The sequence below is a fragment of the Pan paniscus genome, chromosome 14, assembly GCF_029289425.2.
Source record: "Pan paniscus chromosome 14, NHGRI_mPanPan1-v2.0_pri, whole genome shotgun sequence".
Lineage (NCBI taxonomy): Eukaryota > Metazoa > Chordata > Mammalia > Primates > Hominidae > Pan > Pan paniscus.
In genome coordinates this window covers 101,629,720-101,652,126 of record NC_073263.2, presented here as the reverse complement: position 1 = coordinate 101,652,126, position 22,407 = coordinate 101,629,720, and the positions used below count along the sequence as shown (strand labels likewise).

The window sequence follows — 22,407 nt, the reverse complement described above, 5'->3', positions numbered from 1 at the left end:
GCCTGACTTTAGTCATTTGCTCCTATTTGAGGATCAGTGATAGGCATCAGCTCCAAACAAGTCCATTAACAATTTTTGTGAAATTTAAAAAAAAAAGTTTAATTAAGAACCTTAACTCCTTTCCAAACAGAAAAAGTTTGAAAATATTCTGAAATCATGTAAAGGAGAAAAAAAGCGTTTGAGGTTTTCACATTTAAGTTGCTTTCATCTCTATATACATCTAAGGTAAAACTGAAGATACACTGACAAAAATATAAATAAGTGTATGTATATACAGAGACATGTAAATATAAAAAATGAAATAAAGATATTCTAATAATCCCATAAAATGTTGAAAAGTTTAACCCTAAGGTCTTTTATACCTTAGTCTGCATTAATGTGTTCCATTTCCATTTACCTGATCATTACCCTCCAGTTTGTTCAGCTGGAACCAACATACACTAATTACTTAGACATCACCAAGTCCTATTCGTCCTCGGTCCCTCCCCAGACAGCAGGGACATATCATCAAGGGTAGGCATAAAAAGTGATGACTGCCCTCACCTTACTGTCAATCACCCCAGAGTGCTCACAGGAAACCCCACTCAATCTCATTATAGAATCCTGAGGCTGAGACTACAGTGCGCACCAGGGATCATCCTTTCAACAGCAGGCTGCCTGGGTAAGATGTGAGTCACAGTGAATACTTCCCTAATTTTAGGTTCTTGTTTCAACGTGGTAAAATCAGATATTTCTCATTTAAATCCAACATGACTGTACACAGACAAAGCAACAAAATATGTATAGATAGGTTCAATTTAGGAACGTAGATAGAGAATACAGTCAAAGGTTGAATGATTCTGTTGATGTACAGAATCATTTTCCTCTTTGGGAATGAAGATTCTCAACTCTTTTCATTTAACCTGATGAGATCTCATTTTTTAAAAAATATCAAAACTTATTTTAGCAGTTTGATATAAATGTGACAATATATTTTACCATTTTTGTGGAAAGACATACTAGTCTTTATACTTAAAACATTCATTTGGAGAAGTACAAAATCTTAAATTCCCAAATTCTTTGCTCTCACTATTCACCAAACTAATGAAATGGGCCCATGTGTCCATTTAGAAACTCCTAGTCACTAAAGCCATTAAACATTTCTCATTCCTTATATTTCTTATCTTCTCTGAGATACCTAAAAATCTCAGTAAATTAGAGGCAAGCAATCCTAGAATTACCTCGTCTTCTAAATCCACATAATATTCATGAGACCCTCTTTAACAACTCAAAAATCCTCCCACATCATCCCACTGCCTAAAATCTAACAAATGTATTCCATAGACCTATGTCTTCTTGCTGACTTACAATGTATTAAAATGTATTTTAATATGTTAGGCTACTCCCCATCAATTTTCCTCAGAATTATCTAGGCTATTCTTGCATATTTACTCTTTGTCAATCCCCCCCCATTATGTTGTTATATTAGGATTTAATAGAAAATGTACAGAAAAGAGCATTTTTAAAAATCGGTTTCCCTATACAAAAATAAGAAGTCCTCATGTAAGTCCTAAAAATTTCATTTTAAATTCACATCATACAGTGTTTTATCATTTCCATTGCTTCTACAAGGTTACATTTCTTGTTGTATTTTCTACCTTATTGATATATAGGAAATTTATAGATTTATTTATATTTACTATTTAACCAACCACCAGAGATTTTTTTCTGTTTCTAAAGAGTTATTCAGGGCCAGGTGCAGTGGCTCACGCCTGTAATCCCAGCACTTTGGGAAGCCGAGGAGGGTGGATCACCTGAGGTCAGTAGTTTGAGACCAGCCTGGCCAATATGGTGAAACCCCAACTCTACTAAAATACAAAACCTAGCCAGGCGTGGTGGCAGGCACCTGTAATCCTAGCTACTCGGGAGGCTGAGGCATGAGAATGCTTGAACCTGTGAGGCGGAGGTTGCAATGAACCAAGATGGTGCCACTGCACTCCAGCCTGGACGACAGAGTGAGAATTTGTCTCAAAAGAAAAGGAGTTATTCAGTTCATTGTATAACTAGAAACTCAATACAATCTTCTTATTTTTGCCTTTCCTATCCACCAATTTATAGCTCTTGACTAACTGTATCACCTTGTACTTCTGGAATGCTATTTCAGAACACTTGTGGCAGAGACCTCATGAATGAGATCCTTCCCTTGCTCCTTCCACCATGTGAGGACACAGCAAGAAGGCTCCACTAAGAAACTAAGAAGGGAGCCCTCACCAGGGACAACATCTAACAGTGCCTCAATCTTGACTTACCAGCCTCCAGAACTATGAGAAATAAATTCCTGTTGTTTATAAGCCACCCAGACTATGACAATCCATAACAAGCCTGAACAGACTAGGCCAGTGACCAAGAAAAAAGGGAAGGCTCAAATGTCTAAATTTAGGAATGAAAGAGGAGACATTACTACTGACCTTATAAAATAAAAATAAGAAAATACTATACCAATAAGCTAGAAACTTTGATGAAATGGACACATTTGTAGAAAGATACAAACTACAGACACTGATTAAAGAAACAGAATATCTGAAAAAACCTACAATAAGTAAAAAGGTAGATTTAACAATCAAAAACTAACCAAAGAGAAGCCCAGATTCAGATGGCTTCACTGGTGATTTCTACCAAACATTTAAAGAAAAGTTAATACCAATTCTTCCAAAAAAACTAGAAGATGAGAGAAAGCTTTCCAATTCATGAGGCCAGGATCACACTAACACCAAAACCAAGCAAAGACATCATAAGAAAACTACAGACAATATCTCTTGTAAATATGAACACAAAATTAATAAAATACTAACAAACTGAATCCAGCAATATATACAAAGGATTACACAGCATGACCAAGTGGGATTAATCTCAGGAATTCAAGGCTGGTTTAACACCCAAAAAAATCAATTAATGTAACAATACACCATATAAATAAAGGACAAAAACCACATGATCATCTCAGTAAACACAGAAAAAGCATTTGAAAAAATGCAACACCTGTTCTTGATAAAAATCCCTCAGTAAACTAGGAATAGCAATTAACTTCTTCCACCTGATAATGAAAGTCTATGAAAATACCAGAGCCTAAATCAAATTTAAGGGTGAAATGCTGAATGCTTTCCCCGTAAGATGAAGAACAAGACAAGGATGCCTCCTCTCACCTCTTCAACATTGTTCTGGAAGTTAAAGCCAGAGAAATCAGGCAAGAATATGAAATAAAAAGCATCCAGACGGAAAGAAGTAAAACTATCTCTATTCACACATGACATGATCTTATATAAAGAATCCTGGCCGGGCACAGTAGCTCATGCCTGTAATCCCAGCACTTTGGGAGGCTGAGGTGGGCAGATCACAAGGTCAGGAGTTTGAGCCCAGCCTGGTCAACGTGGTGAAACTCCACCTCTACTAAAAATACAAAAAATTAGCCGGGTGTGGTGGCAGATGCCTGTAGTCCCAGCTATTCCGGAGGCTGAAGCAGGAGAATTGCTTGAACCTGGGAGGCGGAGGTTACAGTAAGCCAAGATTGCACCATTGCACTCCAGCCTGGGCAACAGAACGAGACTCGGTCTCAAGAGAGAAAAAAAAAAAAGAATCCTATGGCCCAGACGCAGTGGCTCACACCTGTAATCCCAGCACTTTGGGAGGCCACAGCAGGAGGATCACTTGAGGTCAGGAGTTCGAGACCAGCCTGGCCAACATGGTGAAACCCCATCTCTACTAAAAGTACAAAAAAATTAGCTGTGCGTGGTGGCGCATGCCTGTAACCCCAGCTACGCAGGAGGCTGAGGCAGGAGAATCACTTGACCCCGGGAGGTGGAGGTTGCAGTGGGCCAAGATCATGCCACGACACTCCAGCCTGGGTGACAGAAACTCCATCTTAAAAAAAAAAAAAAAAAAAAAACCTAAGAAATCCACTAAAAAACTATTAGAACTAATAAAAGAGTTCAGCAAGTTTACAGGAATCAAAATCATTATATGAAAATCATTTGTATTTCTACAGACTTGCAACTAATTTAAAAAATTGAAATTAAAAAACTAATTACACTTATAGTAGTATGAAACTACAAAACATTGCTGAAAGAAATCCAAGTGACCTAAATATGGAAGAATATCACATGTTCATGGATAGGAAGACTTAAAAACGTTGAGATAGCTATACACTCCAAAATGATCTACAGACACAATGCAATATCAATCAAAATCCCAGCTGGTTACATTCTTGCACTAGAATTGTCTTCTCTTCATAAACTATTCTCCACAAATCTTCCCAGAGAATAATAAGCGTGCTTTCCTAGGGCCTGGAAAATGAAACATTTAAAAAAATTCATGACTTAATAAGAGGCTTAACTCCCATTTTGCTTTCTCCTGCCCTGACCAATTCCCATTGGAGTATTTTATACTGCTTCCCTGTAGCCTCATCCCCTGGATTCAGGCACATTAATCTCATCATTATAAATGAACTGTTTTCCTAGGGAAAGCCTGACTTTAAGACTGCTCTAGATCAGTCTTTATTTCTCAAAGAAATTAAGGGAATTTCCTCAACAAAGAATAGGATGTCATATTGTTTTAAGACAAACCAACAATAAGCCAACTAAATAACCTGCAAATCCTCCTTAGAAACATCTAAAGACCTAGATTAAATATAACAAACATCCTTCAAATGAAGAGCTTGGCTCACAAAAAAACTACAAGGGATGAAAAAGAAAAAGGAAGCAGGGCACAACGGCATGTGCATGTAGTCCCAGCTACTCAGGAGGCTGAAGCAGGACAATCACTTGAGCCCAGGAGTTCATGGCTGTAGTTTGCTATGATCACACCACTGCACTCCAGCCTGGGCAACAGAGTAAGGCTCTGTCTCAAAAAAAAAAAAAAAAAAAAAAGTAATCTGAAAATCTGGCTGGGCATGGTGGCTCAAACCTGTAATCCCAGCACTTTGGGAGGCTGAGGCGGGTGGATCACTTGAGGTCAGGAGTTCGAGACCAGCCTGGCCAACATCGTGAAACCCTGTCTCTACTGAAAATTCAGTAGTTTGGTGATGCATGCCTGTAAGCCCAGCTACTTGGGAGGCTGAGGCAGGAGAATCGCTTGAACCCAGGAGATGGAGGTTACAGTGAGCTGAGATTGCGCCATTGCATTCCAGCCTGGACAACAAGAGCAAAACTCCGGCTCAAATAAATAAATAAATAATATAAAAATGAAAATCAGTCTGCATCCACAAGAGCCAGTCTTGGAGAGTGAAGGTGGGAATCTCAATAATCTAGAAGATTGGGTTTTAACAATCATAGAAAGGAAACAGATCCCGTGTGAGTTGGAGGTTTGAAGGAAACCCTTCTGTCTAAAGCCAGGAGGCTCAAAGATTACATTCTCAGTGAAAGGTTGTGGGGGAGGAATCAACCTACGAAATAGAGAGGATAAACCCTATGCTCGTATCTCTGTGGTTCAAAGTAAAGGAAAATGTCTCTAGATATTAGAAACCATGAGCCTATTCAACAGGTGTGTATCTGTGTGTGTGCAATCTCATTTTGTTCTTCCCATTATCTTCAAAATTTGACAATCTTTATGCCAAAAATTTAATATAAAAATTAGTCCCAGATGAGTGATACCCTGGAGGGTGTGATGGAAACAAATATACCACCTATCCTACCTGGCCAAATCCATAACCCAAACCATCTTGAAATTCAACAACAAAAGCACCAAACATAAAATCACACACCAAAATTTAAACATGCGAGGAAACAATATGTTATGAGGAAGAGTCAGGAATAGAAATAAACACCCACAAACTTGAAATAATACAATAATATGATAGATTCTTTAAATTAAATATGCTAAAAATAAATATACTAAAGGCCTCAAATACATAAGAAAAAAAGATAATACATAAAAACAGGCAGATTCAAAAAGGAGCAGAAAATCAACAGCTTACTCCACAGACAGCAAACAAGACAAATGTAACCAAAGTAATCAGGCTTAGGCAATTTTCATTATCGATGCAAAAACATTAGATGAGAGGTGGTTGAGGGACAAAATATTCACAAGGATTCAAAAACTCACCCCAAAAATTATTTAATAAAAAAAAGAAAATGTACCATTATAATGGGAAGACCTGATGAAACCAAATGATCATACTTAGCATAACAACAGAACAATTCAACATTAAGAACCTCTTGTTATGATATTACTATTAAAAAAATAACATTACTGGCTGGGGTACGGTGGCTCACGCCTGTAATCCCAGCACTTTGGGAGGCCAAGGCAAGAGGATCTCTTGAGCCCAGGAGTTCAAGACCAGCCTGGGAAAGATGGTGAAACCCCATCTCTACAAAAAATACAAAAATTAGCCAGGCGTGGTGGCATGCACCTGTAGTCACAACTACTTGGGAAACTAAGGTGGGGGGATCGCTTGTGCCCAGGAAGTCAGGCTGCAGTGAGTTATAATCTCACCACTGCACTCCAGCCCGGGCAACTGAGAGAGACCCTGTCTCAAAAAAAAAAAAAAAAAAGAAAGAACATCACTTATGAAGTAGTCTTGTCAAATATTTAATCTGAATCTATTCATGAGAAAATAATCATACAAAGCCAAAATATCTAAAAGCCAACATAATAAAAATCAAACAAAAAAAGAGGGAGAATAGGGGCACTATTTTAGATTAAGAGACTAAAGAGGTATAATAAACAAATGTAACTCATGAACCTTGATTGAACTGTGGATCAAAGAAAAATATTAAAAAGGACAACTGGGGTCAACTGGAGAAACCTGAATGTGGTAGGCATATTACATGATATTATAGAATAATGAGTTATTTTCTTAGGTTTCATAAGGTATTATAGATATGTAGAAAACCAAACTTATTATTGCGAGATGAATAGTATTTACGGGTAAAATGCCACAATGTCTGTAACTTATTTTCTTTTTTTTTTTTTTTTTCTTTTTTTTTGAGATGGAGTCTTGCTCTGTCGCCCAGGCTGGACTGCAGTGGCACGATCTCAGCTCACTGCAAGCTCTGCCTCCCGGGTTCACACCATTCTCCTGCCTCAGCCTCCCAAGTAGCTGGGACCACAGGCGCCTGCCACCACGCCTTGCTAATTTTTTGTATTTTTAGTAGAGACAGGGTTTCACCGTGTTAGCCAGGATGGTCTCGATCTCCTGCCCTCATGATCTGCCCGCCTCAGCCTCCCAAAGTGCTGGGATTACAGGCGTGAGCCACTGCGCCCGGCCTCTTTTTTTTTCTTTTTCCTGTACAGGGGATTCTTTTTAATGCTGCTTTTATATATATATATATATATATATATATATATATATATACTTTAAGTTCTAGGGTACATGTGCACGACGTGCAGGTTTGTTACATAGGTATACATGTCTCATGTTGTTTTGCTGCACCCATCAACTCGTCATTTACATTAGGTATTTCCCCTAATGCTATCCCTCCCCCATCCCCCGACCCCACGACAGGCCACAGTGTGTGATGTTCCCTGCCCTGTGTCCAAGTGTCTTCATTGTTCAATTCCCACCTATGAGTGAGAACATGCAGTATTTTGTTTTCTGTCCCTGTGATAGTTTGCTGAGAATGATGGTTTCCAGCTTCATCCATGTCCTGTAACTTATTTTCAAACTGTTTAGCCAAAAAAAAAAAAAAAAATGCACACACACAATGTACATATGGATACAGATATAAAGCAAACAAGCCAAAATGTTAACAATTGCTGAATCTAGGTGAAGGGTATACAGATACCGTTATACTGGTATATAACAGTAAACTGATACCAATATACTGGTACTACTTTTCTAATTTTTTTCATTATGTTTGAAGAAACGCTTCAGAAAAAAATATAAATGAATGACCAATAACACAAAAAAGTACTCAACATCAGTATTCATCAGGAAAATCTAAAATTAAACACACAATGACATACTGCTTCACAACCACTTAAAAATAAAACACAAAATCAAATGGACTGAAAACACCAAGTGTTGGCAAGGACACAAAAGCACCCTGACCTAGACATTTCTGGAGGGAGTAAAATATGATACAACCATGAAGGAGAACTGTTTAGCAGCTTCTTATAAATTTAAACATGCATGTATTTATTCTAGGCATCAGCAAAATACTGTCTACCCACTGGCCAAATCTGATCCAAGGGCTGTTTTTGCACAGCTCTCAAGCTAACAATAGTTTTCACATTTTTAAAGTGTTGTTAAAACAAAACAAAACAAAAAGAAGCATATGTAACAGCGACCACAGGGGCCTGCAAAATCTAAAATATATTTGCTATCCAGACAAAAATGTATTTACTTTCAAACAAAAAAAGGTTGCCAACTCCTTATCTACCCTAAGACCCAGCTACTCCACTCCTAGATATTTACCCAAAAAAAATCAAAATTATGTTCACAAAAAGACATGCAAAAGTTATACTTATAAAAATCTTGTTCATGGTAGCTAAAAATTGGGGAAGGGGGGTAATTGGCCAGCTCATCCTAAAATTCACATGCAAGAGCGAAGGACCAAGAATACTGAAGACAATTTTGAAGAACATGTTGGAGGGAAGGGACCAACAGAGGTAAACTGCATAATCATCTCTAAAAGCCAACATTTTTCTAACAAACATTAATTGTTTGCAAGTTAGCTGGCTTTCCTTCCTTGTGTGACTTATCAGTTGATATGTGCAGTATCCATTCATCTTTTTCCTTGCATAATTACCTTAAAAATTAGTTGTTTATAATAGACAATGAATAGCTTTCGCAATCAATTGTTGCAGTATTTTCCTACTGGAATAGTATTTACATTTCCACATGTGAAATTAACATACAAAGCCTATAAAGTTTTTTACTCCAAGTTACATTTAAAATGCTCACCTCTTGAAAACAAACATGCAAAAATTAATACATCTGAATAGCATGGCTTTTTCATATTACTGATATTATAAAGCTGATTAGCTATGATAGTAACCTCTGTGATCATGTGCTGAGGATGCAAAAAATGCTGTTACAGGAATTCACCTTTTCAGCCTCCTTGAGACTGAAACAGAAACCACATAGCAGATTTGACCCTACTGTTGAGGTTTAAATGAAACTATTGACATTCCCACCATCATTATCCTGCTTTTACTTATAGTATCTTTCTAGAAATTGACTTAAAGTAGGTCGTAGTAAGAGAAAGTTTTGACTGAGTGTGCAATTGCTTCCATTGTGGGGTCTGGTAAATTTTATTATAAATTATGTATCATAATCTCTGGTATATTCCCTACTGCTTTCAGCCAGAAGTAGTGAAAAGTCTCTAAAATGTAAAACTACCACATCTGCTTCAGGGAAGGTACAAATGAGAAAAACCTAACAACAATTCTTTTGAAACCACTTTTGCAAAGTCTGAAAAGTCTACCTGTAGATCAGAATACAATCATGCGCCATATGACAGCTTGGTCGGTAATGTACTGCATCTACATTTCAGCTCCAATAATGGAGCTGAAAAATTCCTATTTGCCTAGTGATGTCTTTTTTTATTTTTGTGGGTATACAGGAGGTGTATATGTTTATGGAGTACATGAAATATTTTGATACAAGCATACAATGTATAATAATCACATCAGGATAAATGGGGTAGCCATCATCTAAATCATTCATTTATTTGTGTTACAAGCATCCCAATTCTATTCCCTAAATTATTCTAAAATGTACCACAAATTACTGCAGACTGTAGTCACCCTGTTGTGCTATCAAATACAAGCTCTTATTTATTCCATCTAACTATATTCTTGTACCCATTAATCATCCCCACCCCTCCGCTCCATACACCCTGCCAAGCCTCTGGTAACCATCCTTCTACTCTCTCTCTATGAGTCCAATTGTTTTCATTTTTAGCTCCCACAAATGAGTGAGTACATGCAAAACTTGTCTTTCTGTGCCTGGCTTATTTCACTTAACATGTCCTCCACCAGTTCCATCCATGCTATTGCAAATGACAAGATCTCATTCTTTTCTATGACTGAATGGTACCGTACATATGTACATTTTCTTTACCCATTCATCTGTTGATGGATACTTAAGTTGCCTCCAAATCTTGGCTATTGTGAAAAATGCTACAATAAACATGGGAGTGCAGATATCTCCTCCATATACTGATTTCCCTGGTGCTAGGTGTACACCTAGAAGCAGATGTACATCTAGCAGCCGGATCATATGATAGTTTTAGTTTTTTGAGAAACCTCCATACTGTTCTTTATAGTGGTTGTATTAATTTACATTCCCACCAACAGCATATGAGGGTTCTTTCTCTACATCCTCGACAGTACTCGTTATGTCTTTTGGATAAAAGCCGTTTTAACCGGGGTAAGATTTTATCTCATTGTACTTTTGATTTGCATTTCCGTAATGATCAATAATGTCGAGCACCTTTACATATACCTGTTTGTGATCTGTATGTCTTCTTTTGAGAAATGACTATTCAGATCTTTTGCCCCTTTTTATTTTCCTTTGGACATAGTCTCGCCTGGTCGCCCACGCTAGAGTGCAGTGGCACGATCCTGGCTCACAGCAACCTCCACCTCCCAGGTTCAAGCTTCTTGCCCCAGTCTCCAAGTAGCTGGGACTACAGATGTGTGCCACCACACGCGGCTAATTTTTGTATTTTTAGTAGAGACAGGGTTTCACCATCTTAGCCAGGCTGGTTAAACATCCATTTATTTATTCTAGGTCTCAAACTCATGACCTCAAGTGATCTGCCTGCTTGGCCTCCCAAAGTGCTGGGATTACAGGCGTGAACCACCACACCGGGCCATTTTGCCCATTTTTTAATCAAATTACTAGATTTTTTTTCCTATAGAGTTGTTTGAGCTCCTTATACATTCTGGTTACTAATCCCTCATCAGATGGGTAGTTTGCAAATATTTTCTCCCATTCTGTGGGTTGTCTCTTCATTTTGTTGTTTCCTTGGCTGTGTAGAAGCTTTCTAACTTGATGTGATCCCATGCCTACTGATGTCTTGATGAGCCTGATCCTCTGCAGGTCTAGGCTAATGTGTGCATTTGAGTCTTCGTTTTTACCAAAAAAGTTCAAAAAGTCAAAAATAAATGAAAAATAAAAAACTTTAAAAACAGAAAAAAGCTTATAAAATAAGGATATAAAGAAAACATCTTTGTACAGTTATACAGTGTTTGCATTTTATGCTGTTTTATTATGAAAGAGTCAAAGAGTAAACCGGGCGTGGTGGCTCACGCTTGTAATCCCAGCACGTTGGGAGGCCAAAGCAGGTGGATTACCTGAGGTCAGGAGTTCAAGACCAGCCTGGCCAACATGGTGAAACCCTGTCTCTACTAAAAATACAAAAATTAGCCAAGCGTGGTGACACATGCCTGTAATCCCAGCTACTGGAGAGGATGAGGCAGGAGAATGGCTTGAACCCGGGAGACAGAGGTTGCAGTGAGCCAAGACTGCACCACTGCACTCTAGCTTGGCCAACAGAGCAAGACTCTGTCTCAAAAAAAAAAAAAAAAGAAAGAGTCAAAGAGTAAAGACAAAATTTAAAAGTTTATAATTTAAAAAAGTTATGGTATGCTAAGGTTAATTTATTATTGAAGAAAGAAAACTATTTTTCTATAAATGTCGTGTAGCCTAAGTATACAGTGTTTATGAAGTCTATAGTAGTGACGGTAATGTCCTAGGCCTTTGATCACTCCCTGACTCACCCAGACCAGCTTCCAGTCCTGCAAGCTCCATTCACAGTAAGTGCCCTATACAAGTGTACCATTTTTTATCTTTTATACTATATTTTTACTGTACCTTTTCTGTGTTTAGATACACTTATATACACAAATACTTACCATTGTGTTACAATTGCCTACAGTATTTAGTACAGTCATGTGCTGCACAGGTTTGTAGCACAGGAGGAATAGGCTACACCATATAGGTGTGTACTAGGTTGTATCATCAAGGTTTGTGTAAGTACATTCTGTGATGGTCACACAATATTGAATTCACCTAACGATGCATTTCTCAGAACATATCCCTGTCATTAACTGATGGACCCTACCAAAGGGTCCCATTATCAAAAGTAGTATGAGACAATGAGAAACAATGCTTGCATTAGTATTCAACTACTTATATTTCATGCCATAAAGATTTAATAATTTACATTCTTTCCCCATGGGATTTTTTTCTACTCATTCATAACATTACTACTAAAAAAAATCCCTGCTGTGGGCCAGGTGTGGTGGCTCAAGCCTGTAATCCCAGCACTTTGGGAGGCCGGGGCAGGCAGATCACCTAAGGTCAGGAGTTCAACACCAGCCTGGCCAACTTGGTGAAACCCTGTCTCTACAAAAATACAAAAATCAGCCAGGCATGATGGCAGGTGCTTGTAATCCCAGCTATTCCGGAAGCTGAGGCGGGAGAATCGCTTGAACCCAGGAGGCAGAGGTTGTAGTGAGGTGAGATCACACCACTGCACTCCAGCCTGGACAACAAAGCAAGACTCTGTCCCCCCAAAAAAAAAAAAAAAAAAAAAAAACGGCCTGCTGTGTTAAAAGTACCAAATAAAAGTATATCTGCTTTATGCTAAACCTTCTTTTGTTCGTATCCAATTAGCATTAGCCTATCTTTCATTTTTGTCAAACTTTCAGCTGAACACGTTGAAGCATTTAGGAAAGGTTAAACAATTGTAGCATTCCCTTAGTGATACTGAAGTTATGCTGGGGGAAAGTGCTCTCATAAGGGAGCACTGTGTAAACATTTCATTAATCTTTGACTCAAATTTTCTCATGCTTTGCTTAAATCTACTTGGTGACCAGCAATCAGCCTGGCAATTTTTCTGTCTAAGTTTTTAAAGCTATGAAAAGAAAATACTTACGGCACATATAGAAGATACTGATACTGTCATTTTGCTTAACACAACAGTGAACAAGTAAACAGTTTTTAAACTTGAATGTATCTTGTGCAGGACAAGAAAAAAAGCCTGTATGTCTCACTTTTTCTGCTTGACCCAAAATTAAGTCTTGATTTAAACAAAGCAAAAATATACTTACAGAACTAGCATCAACATCACTGTGGATGGCAACTGTCTTAATGCCCATCTTCTTGCAAGTTCTAATAACCTATTTTAAAATATATTAATGTCTATTAATAGTGATTCACACTTAAAGGGGTTTAATAAATAATTTCAGAGTAAAATGGAAAATAAGACGAAAATTCTACTCACCCGACATGCAATTTCTCCTCTATTAGCAATAAGAATTTTATCAAAAGTCTGAAGAGAGAAAAAACACATTCATTAGAAATTGTTACTTTTAAACCGATGGTTTAAGACCAAAAAACACCAAGTTTTTCCAACATCAACACTGAATATAATCCTAATAAACATTACTTCCTAGAGTAACATTAAATACTATATTACTTAGAGTAATATTAAATGTACTATAAATACTTAGGGTAATATTAAAATAGGTTATTAAATAGTATAATCGTTTACAACCAGGGAACTACAAAATTCATCTGATATGATCGGGTTCTATAATTACTTTGTTAAAGCATAGTATGTTAATGTATTCACAATGGGGGTATCTACATATTCTGTAGCCAAAAGAAAATCTTCAAATGATATTTCAGACACTAAAAGACTTTGGTCAAGCCCGGGTGCAGTGGCTCACGCCTGTAATCCCAGCACTTTGGGAGGCCAAGGCAGGTGGATCACGAGGTCAGGAGCTCGAGACCAGCCTGACCAACACGGTAAAACCCCATCTCTACTAAAAATACAAAAAGGCTGGGCACGGTGGCTCACGCCTGTAATCCAGCACTTTGGGAGGCCAAGGTGGGTGGATCACGAGGTCAGGAGATCGAGACCATCCTGACCAATATGGTGAAACCCTGTCTCTACTAAAAATACAAAAAAAAAAAAAAAAAAGGAGCTGGGTCTAGTGGTACGTGCCTCTAATCTCAGCTACTCGGGAGGCTGAGGCAGGAGAATGGCTTGAACCCGGGAGGCAGAGACTGCAGTGAGCTGAGATCACGCCACTGCACTCCTGTCTGGTGACAAAGCGAGTCTCCGTCTCTAAATAAATAAATAAATAATTTAAATACAAAAATTAGCCGGCGTGATGGTGCATGCCTGTAATCCCAAGTGCTGGTAATCCCAAGTAATCCCAGCTACTTGGGAGGCTGAGGCAGGAATCACTTGAACCTGGGAGGCGGAGGTTGCAGTGAGCTAAAATCGTGCCACTGCACTCCAGCCTGGGTGACAGAGCAAGACTCCGTCTCAAAAAATAAATAAATAAATAAACAAAAAAAACACTTTGGCCAAAATTACTTGACAATTTATTTTCTAAATTCTGGGAAATTCTAAGTGTCATGAGTTGTTTTCAAAGGGAAGTCTGATAATTTATCTGCTATCTCTGTTGGGACAGGGCATATTTTCAGTAACTCAGAATAGGTACCTAATTGTGCATATATCCAAAAATGCCCAGACTAAGCAGATTACACCATTTGAATACAATGTTAAGTTTGAATAACCACCAAATTTTGAAGCAGCTGAGACCAAACAGTAGAGAAGTTGTGTATCCTGTGTTTATCTAGAGACCTAAACCCAAGTCCAGCTTTGCCACTAATGACCTATTTAAGTAAATCAATCTCTGTAGGCCTTGATTTCCACATAAACTGGTAGCACTCAAATGGAAAGCTATTTAGTAAGGTTTTCTTCCTACTCTAAAATTGTACAAGCTAATCGTTTTTTAAAACACACCATTCCAAGTAATTTGGATGTAATACACATTAGCACACGGTAATTTCTGTATTTGTGAATTATTTTTAAGTTCAACGGAACTACAGAAAAAAAGTGTCAGTTATATTTCTAAAAGAAGAGTTAGAGTTATAAATGATCTTTTAAAAAGTACTCTTATATAACCTAGAGCAGTTTGTTTGTTTGTTTGTTTGTTTGTTTTTTGAGATGGAGTCTCACTCTGTCGCCCAGGCTGGAGTGCAGTGGTACGATCTCAGCTCACTGTAACCTCCGTCTCCCAGGTTCAACATATTCTCCTGCCTCAGCCTCCTAATAGCTGGGATTACAGGTGCGCACCACCAAGCCCGGCTAATTTCTTTGTATTTTTAGTAGAGATGGGGTTTCCCCATGTTGGTCAGGCCGGCCTCGAACTCCTGACTTCAGGTGATCCGCCTGCCTCAGCCTCCCAAAGTGCTGGGATTACAAGCCTGAGCCACCACACCCGGCCTAGAGCAGTATTTTAACATACAGGAAAAAGTCCAGAATCTCAGAAGTGAAAAAAGCTTGCTAGGTCTTGGTTTAACCTTTACATCATATATGTCTTAACTCCTCCAACCCGAGCCAAGCCCCTGCCTTAAAAATAGGTAAACTTCTAATGTGATAAAACTCGAAGCCACTCAGAGCCTTGCTCACATCTCAGGTCTGAGAATGCATAATCATCTACTTTTCTGTATTTAAATGGTCATGGTAAACCCCTCTTAAACAGTAAGCATATCCTGAGAACACAATGTTTACACTTTCTTAAATGGGTTTTAAAATGTGATGTTAATATTAACTGTGAAACAGACCACATCTGATAATCACCACAAACACCACTCCTAGAAATTATATATTAAGCAATTGTTACAGCGAATACAACAAATCATGATAACACTGGAAGAATTAAGCAAGAATCCCCATTCTAATTTCAGTTCAAGCAGCAGAATGGTCATTACGAGTCAGTCTGCAGCCAAGCCACCCAGGCTGAACTCCCAACATTCTATGTTCACCTCCTGTGTGTCCTGCTATGAACAAGTCACCCTTCTTGCCTCTCATTTCCTGGTATGTAAAATAAGGGTAAAAACAGCACCTGCCACAAGAGGTTGTGAGAATGATTTGAATTAACACTCTTAAAGTGTTTAGAATAACGTCTAGCATGTAATACATACTCATTCAGCATTAGCTATGGCTACTGTTCTTCACCTCTTTGGGCTACATGCCAGACTGTTATGAATTTAGGAGTGTGCCCCTATCTGTCTAACTGGGGAAAAGCTATAACAAAACAAACACCTGCACCTGACACATCTTCTCTGTTAAGGGCTATTAATGTATTACCAATTAGCGCATAAAACCCAATAAAACTAATCATATCAATTAATCTTCCATACATAAAATTTTCTTTTAAATAAATCATAGATGCATATAATTCAGAATTTTTAAAGTACAAAAGGGGATACACTGAAGAGACACCCAAGTCCCTGCCCAAAAGGCAACCACTGTTACTGGTCTCCTATATATTCTTCCAGGTAGGCTATGCCTATAAAAGAATATGCATACAAATCAATTAAACCCAACCTTAAAACTGCCCCTCTGCATCAACAATTACAGGTAAATATCAAGTGCATTTGGCAACTTCAAAGTAAAATATGGCACAAACACAACAAATTGTGTTAAATGCTCTAATAAGGCTTTGTGCAGGATGCTACACACAGAGAAGGGAGCACATAAACAGCATGTGTAAAGGCCGTGACACTGGAAGAAGAGGGTAGCACTAAGCAACTACAAGGAATTCTCAATATGACTGAAGCGCATGGTATGCTTAGGAGAGTTGTGGCAAATAAAGCTAGGATAAAAAAAAGTCCAGATGATGGAAGGACTCATATGCCATTCAAGGAACTGGGACTTGATCCTATATGTGGAGAGTCACTCATAAGGCACCCTGAAGACACTCAGGAAAAAACAACTATAAATTAGGATCCTGGATCCTTGAAGATAGATGAGAATTCAGGTACCAGAAGAGATAATGAAGAACTTTGGCAGTAGCTGCTCTATAACTGTACTAATAATGTCATCTGAAGTAAAAGATTTCCTAAGGATCTTTTTTGCTGTTGTTATTTTTCTCTTAACCCATTCTCTCTCTACCCCTCCTTCTTCCTTTCCCTTCCCTAGGTTTAGATGCTCTCTCCCAGGCTCTAACTCCATAGCTAGCACCACACTCCATTCAGAGACCAAGAGGACTGAGCTGGCCCTGCACTGGGTACTTGTTGGAATGACGGCAGAACTCTGGACACTGGGTCACTTGCCCAACTCTTCTGAGAAAGGATACAGCACAATGGGTAAGTCCACCAGCTCTGGAAAAGGACAGGCATGAGTTTACACCCAGCTACTCACTATCCATGGGCTTTGAGTCTTGCTTTCCAAATGTGCAAAATTCAGTTAAGGACATTAAGCAGCCGACACTTAGGACATGTTTTGTATACAGCAGGCACTGTGATGAATCCCTTCTGTGCATTATCTCATCTATCAGGTAATGGCTATGACGACAATATTTAGCATAATAATCCCACAAAGTCAGTTCTGATAATATCTCTGTTTTACAAATAAGAAAACTAAGGCTTGATGAGGCCAAATCACCTGCCTTAAATCACTTACAAAGTTCACTAGTGGCAAAGTCAGAGAGTTCACATCCAGGTATTCATGTCAGAAATATCATAATATAATGTGATCAGAGTATAACAATGCAAGCTCTAAACACTATGTTATTAATAACACCTAAGATCACTTTTTTTTTTCTTAAGAGACGGGGTTTTGCTCTGTTACCCAGGTTGATATGGAACTCTGGGTCTCAAGGAATCCCGTGTCTCGGCCTCCCAGAGCGCAGGGACGGTAGGCGTAAGCCACTGAGCCCAGCCAGCTCACATCAGTGTGACAGGAACAACACAGTACTGTACTGGCTCACACTAACTTAAGGCCAACTGAAACTTAATGGTCTTGATCCAAGCAAGCTACCATAAGTAAATCTTCCTTATTCTCATGAACATACATAAGACAACAAGTTAGCTTGTTAAAACTCAAGTTAAAAAAAATAACGTTTTCAGTAATGATTAAATTTCACCTGGATAATTTGCACATGATGTAAGTCACTGATAAAATGTGGAATAAGAAATGAGTTAATAACAGATTCAAACGAGAATCAATTTATTTAACAAATACGTATTACACCAAAGACCAAGTCTACTTGCACTTGGGACAGTAGGTATAAATAAACCAGGTCAGTATTTAATGAATGGTTACAAGGACAGCAGGAATCCGGGAAGGAGAAAGGACTGATTAAGTGCAGCCCTCAAGTGAAGGGTGAAGCGACCAACTTAGTCTGAACATGTACCTGTACTATGAATAGGTGCCAAAGAATATTCATCACTCACTGAGGGAAACACAGTTTCTCCACAGTCACCTTAGGCAGGGCACAGCAAAGGAGATGGCAAAGATAGCAGGGAGCAGAATTGATTTCAGGATTTATGACGAAACATGCTTAGTGAATTTCAAGGAGATTCCACTTCTACACCTTTATCCCTCGTATCTCTTTAAATGTGCTAAACCTGGGCCAGGCACGGTCGCTCATGCCTACAATGCCAGCACTTTGGGAGGTGGAGGCAGGTGGATCACCTGAGGTCAGGAGTTCGAGACCAGCCTGGCCAACATGGTGAAACTCCATCTCTACTAAAAATACAAAAAAAAATTAGCCGGATGTGGTGGTGTGTGCCTGTAATCCCAGCTACTCGGGAGGCTGAGGCAGGAGAATCGCTTGAACTCGGAAGGTGGAGGTTGCAGTGAGCCAAGATCATGCCACTGCACTCCAGCCTGGGTGACAGAGCGAGACTCTGTCTCAAAAATAAATAAATAAATGTGCTAAACCCAGACAGTTACATACATTTATTTATTTTTAGTAATTACCAGTGGTCACCAATGTGGGAGGTCAGTTAGCTATTTCTGTAACTTCACTATGAGGTTATAATGAAAGCAAGTACCAGACCAAACTCTGTCCACACATACAAACATTTATTAAGACATAAAAAGAATCATAAAACCTGCTTGATAAGTTCAGTGAAATCTTAACTTCCTGTACTTTGTAAGGCTCCAAAAGACTGCAAGAAAGGCTCACCATAGGCAAAAAAAAACAATATTCTGATTTGGCTAACCATACTGTCAGACTAAGCCATCAAGAATCCGCCAGACAAGTGGCTGAACACAGAACTATTCATTTAGGGATCAGGCCCGAGTATTATCCTTAAAGGTAAAGAATTAAAGGCCAACTACATTATTACATTCTAATAGTACAAAGGCACAGAATTTCCCTAAAGCAATAGCCAATAACATATATTGACGAATATCACAAACTTCCTCAATGACAGCCCATTTCTTTTTTTCCTCTTTTCTTTTTTCTTTTTTTTTTTTTTTTTTTTTGAGACAGGATCTTGCCCTTTAGCCTAGCAGTCTGGAGTACAGTGGTGCAATCATGGCTCACTGAAGCCCTGACCTCCTGGGCTCAAGTGATCCTCCCAACTTAGCTTCCTGTGTAGCTGGAACTACAGGTGCACGCCACCACACCCAGCTAATTTTTGTGGGGTGTTTTTTTTTTTTTTTTTTGGTAGAGACAGGGTTTTGCCAGGCTGGTCTCAAGTTCCTGACCTCAAGCAATCCACTGGCCTCAAACTCCCAAAGTGCTGGGATTACAGGCGTGGGCCATCACACCTGGCTGATAGCCCACTTCTAACAGTTATTACGCTAATGAGGAAGGCTACCAGTGTATAAGGAGAAAGATGGCTGAACCGTTTGTAGTATTCCACCCCTCTATAATGTGGCCTCTTCAACAAATGTTAGTTAATTACTCTTAAGAGTGTAGCCACTTAGGATAGCTGATTACTTCGAGATTGGAATGCAACACATGGATACATGAACCCCAAAGCATATCACCTATGATGAAGATTTTAAATTAAACTACAGCTTTCATAACAGGGAGTTTATCATAACTAATTCAATAGACCTGCACTATCCAATATAGTAGCCACTGGCCACATGAGGTTATTGGGCTCTTCAAATGTGGCTAATCAAACTGAGATATGCCAGAGGTATAAAATATACACTGGATTTAGAAGACTTAGGGCCCAAAAAAAAGAATCTAAGGTGTCTTGTTAATACTTTTTATACTGATTATGTACTTAAATAACATTTTAGATATTGAGATATTATTAATTTTGCCTGTTTACTTTTTTTTAATGTGGCTATTAGAAAATTGAAAATTGGCCAAGTGCAGTGGCTCATGCCTGTAATCCCAACACTTTGGGAGGCTGAGGCAGGAAGACATTTGAGGTCAGGAGTTCGAGACCAGCCTGCCCAACATGGTGAAACCCTGTCTCTACTAAAAATACAAAAATTAGCCGGGCATGGTGACGTACACCTGTAATCCCAGCTACTCGGGAGGCTGAGGCAAGAGAATTGCTTGAACCTGGGAGGTGGAGGTTGCAGCGAGCCAAGATCACACCACTGCACTACAGCCTGGGTGACAGAGCAAGACTCCATCTCAAAAATAAAAAATAAAATTGAAAATTACATTTGCCCTGTGTATTAATTGGTTTTTACATTGCTATGAAGATACTACCCAAGACTAGGTAATTTATAAACAAAGGTTTAATTGACTCCCAGTTCCGCATGGCTGGGGAGGCTTCAGGAAACTTACAATCATGGCAGAAGGAAAGCAGGCCCCTTCTTCACAAGGCAGCAGGGGAGAGTAGTGCAAAGGAGGAACTTCCAAACACTTGTAAGATCTTAAGATCCTGTGAGAACCAACTCACTATCATGAGAAAAACATGGAAGAAACTGCCCCCATGATCCAATCACCTCCCTCCCTCAACACATGGGGATTACAGGTCGAGATGAGATTTGGATGGGGACAGAGCCAAACCATATCACCCTGCAACTGTGTTTCACATTGTATTTCTACTGAACTGAAGATATGTAGACTCTTTCTTCCTCCAGGCCTCCAGATTCAAAAGAATCTGGAAAGCAGTATTGCGCACTTCAGCACATGATTCAGAAGATACCTCAGACATGTCATTCTCAAATAATCATTCCTGTCAGTTGTATTTTGATGACACTCACCTTGAACAATCCCTTCTTAACCAAAACTCCCGCCCACTTCGATGCCTTCATTGCCATGAAGACATGAAACCATATTTTATTTCCAATCACTTCTTCTAGTCCCTACAAGGCTCAAACATTATTGTAATAGCATTTTAATTAGAAACCCCTTGTCCTGAAATTTATAATACACAAAATTACCTTCAATCTAAATGAATCATATAGGCTGGGCACAGTGGCTCACGCCTGTAATCCCAGCACTTTGGGAGCCCGAGGCAGGCGGATGACCTGAGGTCAGGAGTTTGAGACCAGCCTGGCCAACATGGTGAAACCCTGTCTCTACTACAAACACAAAAATTAGACGGGCGTGGTGGGGCGCACCTGTAATCCCAGCTACTCAGGAGGCTGAGACAGGAGAATCTCTTGAAGCCGGGAGGCGGAGGTTGCAGTGAGCTAAGATCATACCACTGTACTCCAGCCTGGGCAAAAGAGCAAGACTCCATCTCACAAATAAATAAATAAATAATATAAATATTAAGTAAATGAGGCCAGGTGCACGGTGGCTCATGCCTGAAATCCCAGCACTTTGGGAGGCTGAGGCAGGTGGATCACCTGAGGTCAGGAGTTCGAGACCATCCTGGCCAACATGGTGAAACCCCATCTCTACTAAAAATATAAATGTTAGCCAGGTGCAGTGGTGGGCGCCTGTAATCCCAGCTACTCAGGAGGCTGAGGTGGGAGAATTGTTTGAACCCCACCAGAGGCGTAGGTTGCAGTGAGCCTAGATCACACCACTGCACTCCAGCCTGGGTGACAGAGCGTGACTCCATCTCAAAAAAAAAAAAAAAGTATTAAGTAAATGAAAGAAAAACTCAATAGTTTAATTAAATCTCTCAAATGCCCAGTCTTTAAGAACAAATGTTTTCTTAGTTATTCTGCTGGAAACAAAGGAAACACATTGTAAATGCATTCAATTTTTGCTAAAGATATAAATACAAAATTAAAAAGATTCAGACTGTGGCCCACAATGAAAAACAGAATACCTAAAGACTGAGCACCTATAGAAACACACAATGCTAGAGTGATCAATGACCACACAGCCTTAACAAAATCTCATCTGTCCACTGAACACAGTGTGGAGACGAGAAAGTAAAACCATGATAAGTTAGTTGTTGAGAATATCTTTTAAATACTTACTTTTTCATTAGGATCATATCCCACTGAACCAAGATTACGGGACACCATTAAGCACTGTCTTGAATAGTACGGAACATGCTACAAAAAAAGGAAAGCAAAATAAATTGCAAATACTTGATGGGCTTTAGAACATTTTTTCAGGATATTTCTTCCAGTTAGGTTCTAGCGAACGTGTCTGATCAATAAATGTAGTTCTAGGCAATATACCATAATTCTAATTACAAAAGGGAAATCATATCTACAGACACAGCCCCTTGGTATGTAAGAGAAACCAAAAGCATCAAAACGATCTCCAGAAAAGCAAAACAAG

At 39.0% G+C, this 22,407-nt stretch overlaps 1 protein-coding gene across 3 annotated transcripts in view; it reads right to left on the bottom strand.

Moving 5' to 3' along the window:
- PCCA (propionyl-CoA carboxylase subunit alpha) overlaps positions 1 to 22,407 on the bottom strand; it is a 439,968-nt gene that overhangs the window by 403,952 nt on the left and 13,609 nt on the right. For all 3 annotated transcript variants that reach the window (XM_034936916.3, XM_003832051.5, XM_034936917.3), the window contains exons 2-4: positions 22,098 to 22,175; positions 13,212 to 13,259; positions 13,039 to 13,107 (exon numbers count right to left, since the gene is read on the bottom strand). In XM_034936916.3, the coding sequence (XP_034792807.3) occupies positions 13,039 to 13,107; positions 13,212 to 13,259; positions 22,098 to 22,175 (195 nt within the window). The remainder of the gene's footprint in view (positions 1 to 13,038; positions 13,108 to 13,211; positions 13,260 to 22,097; positions 22,176 to 22,407) is intronic.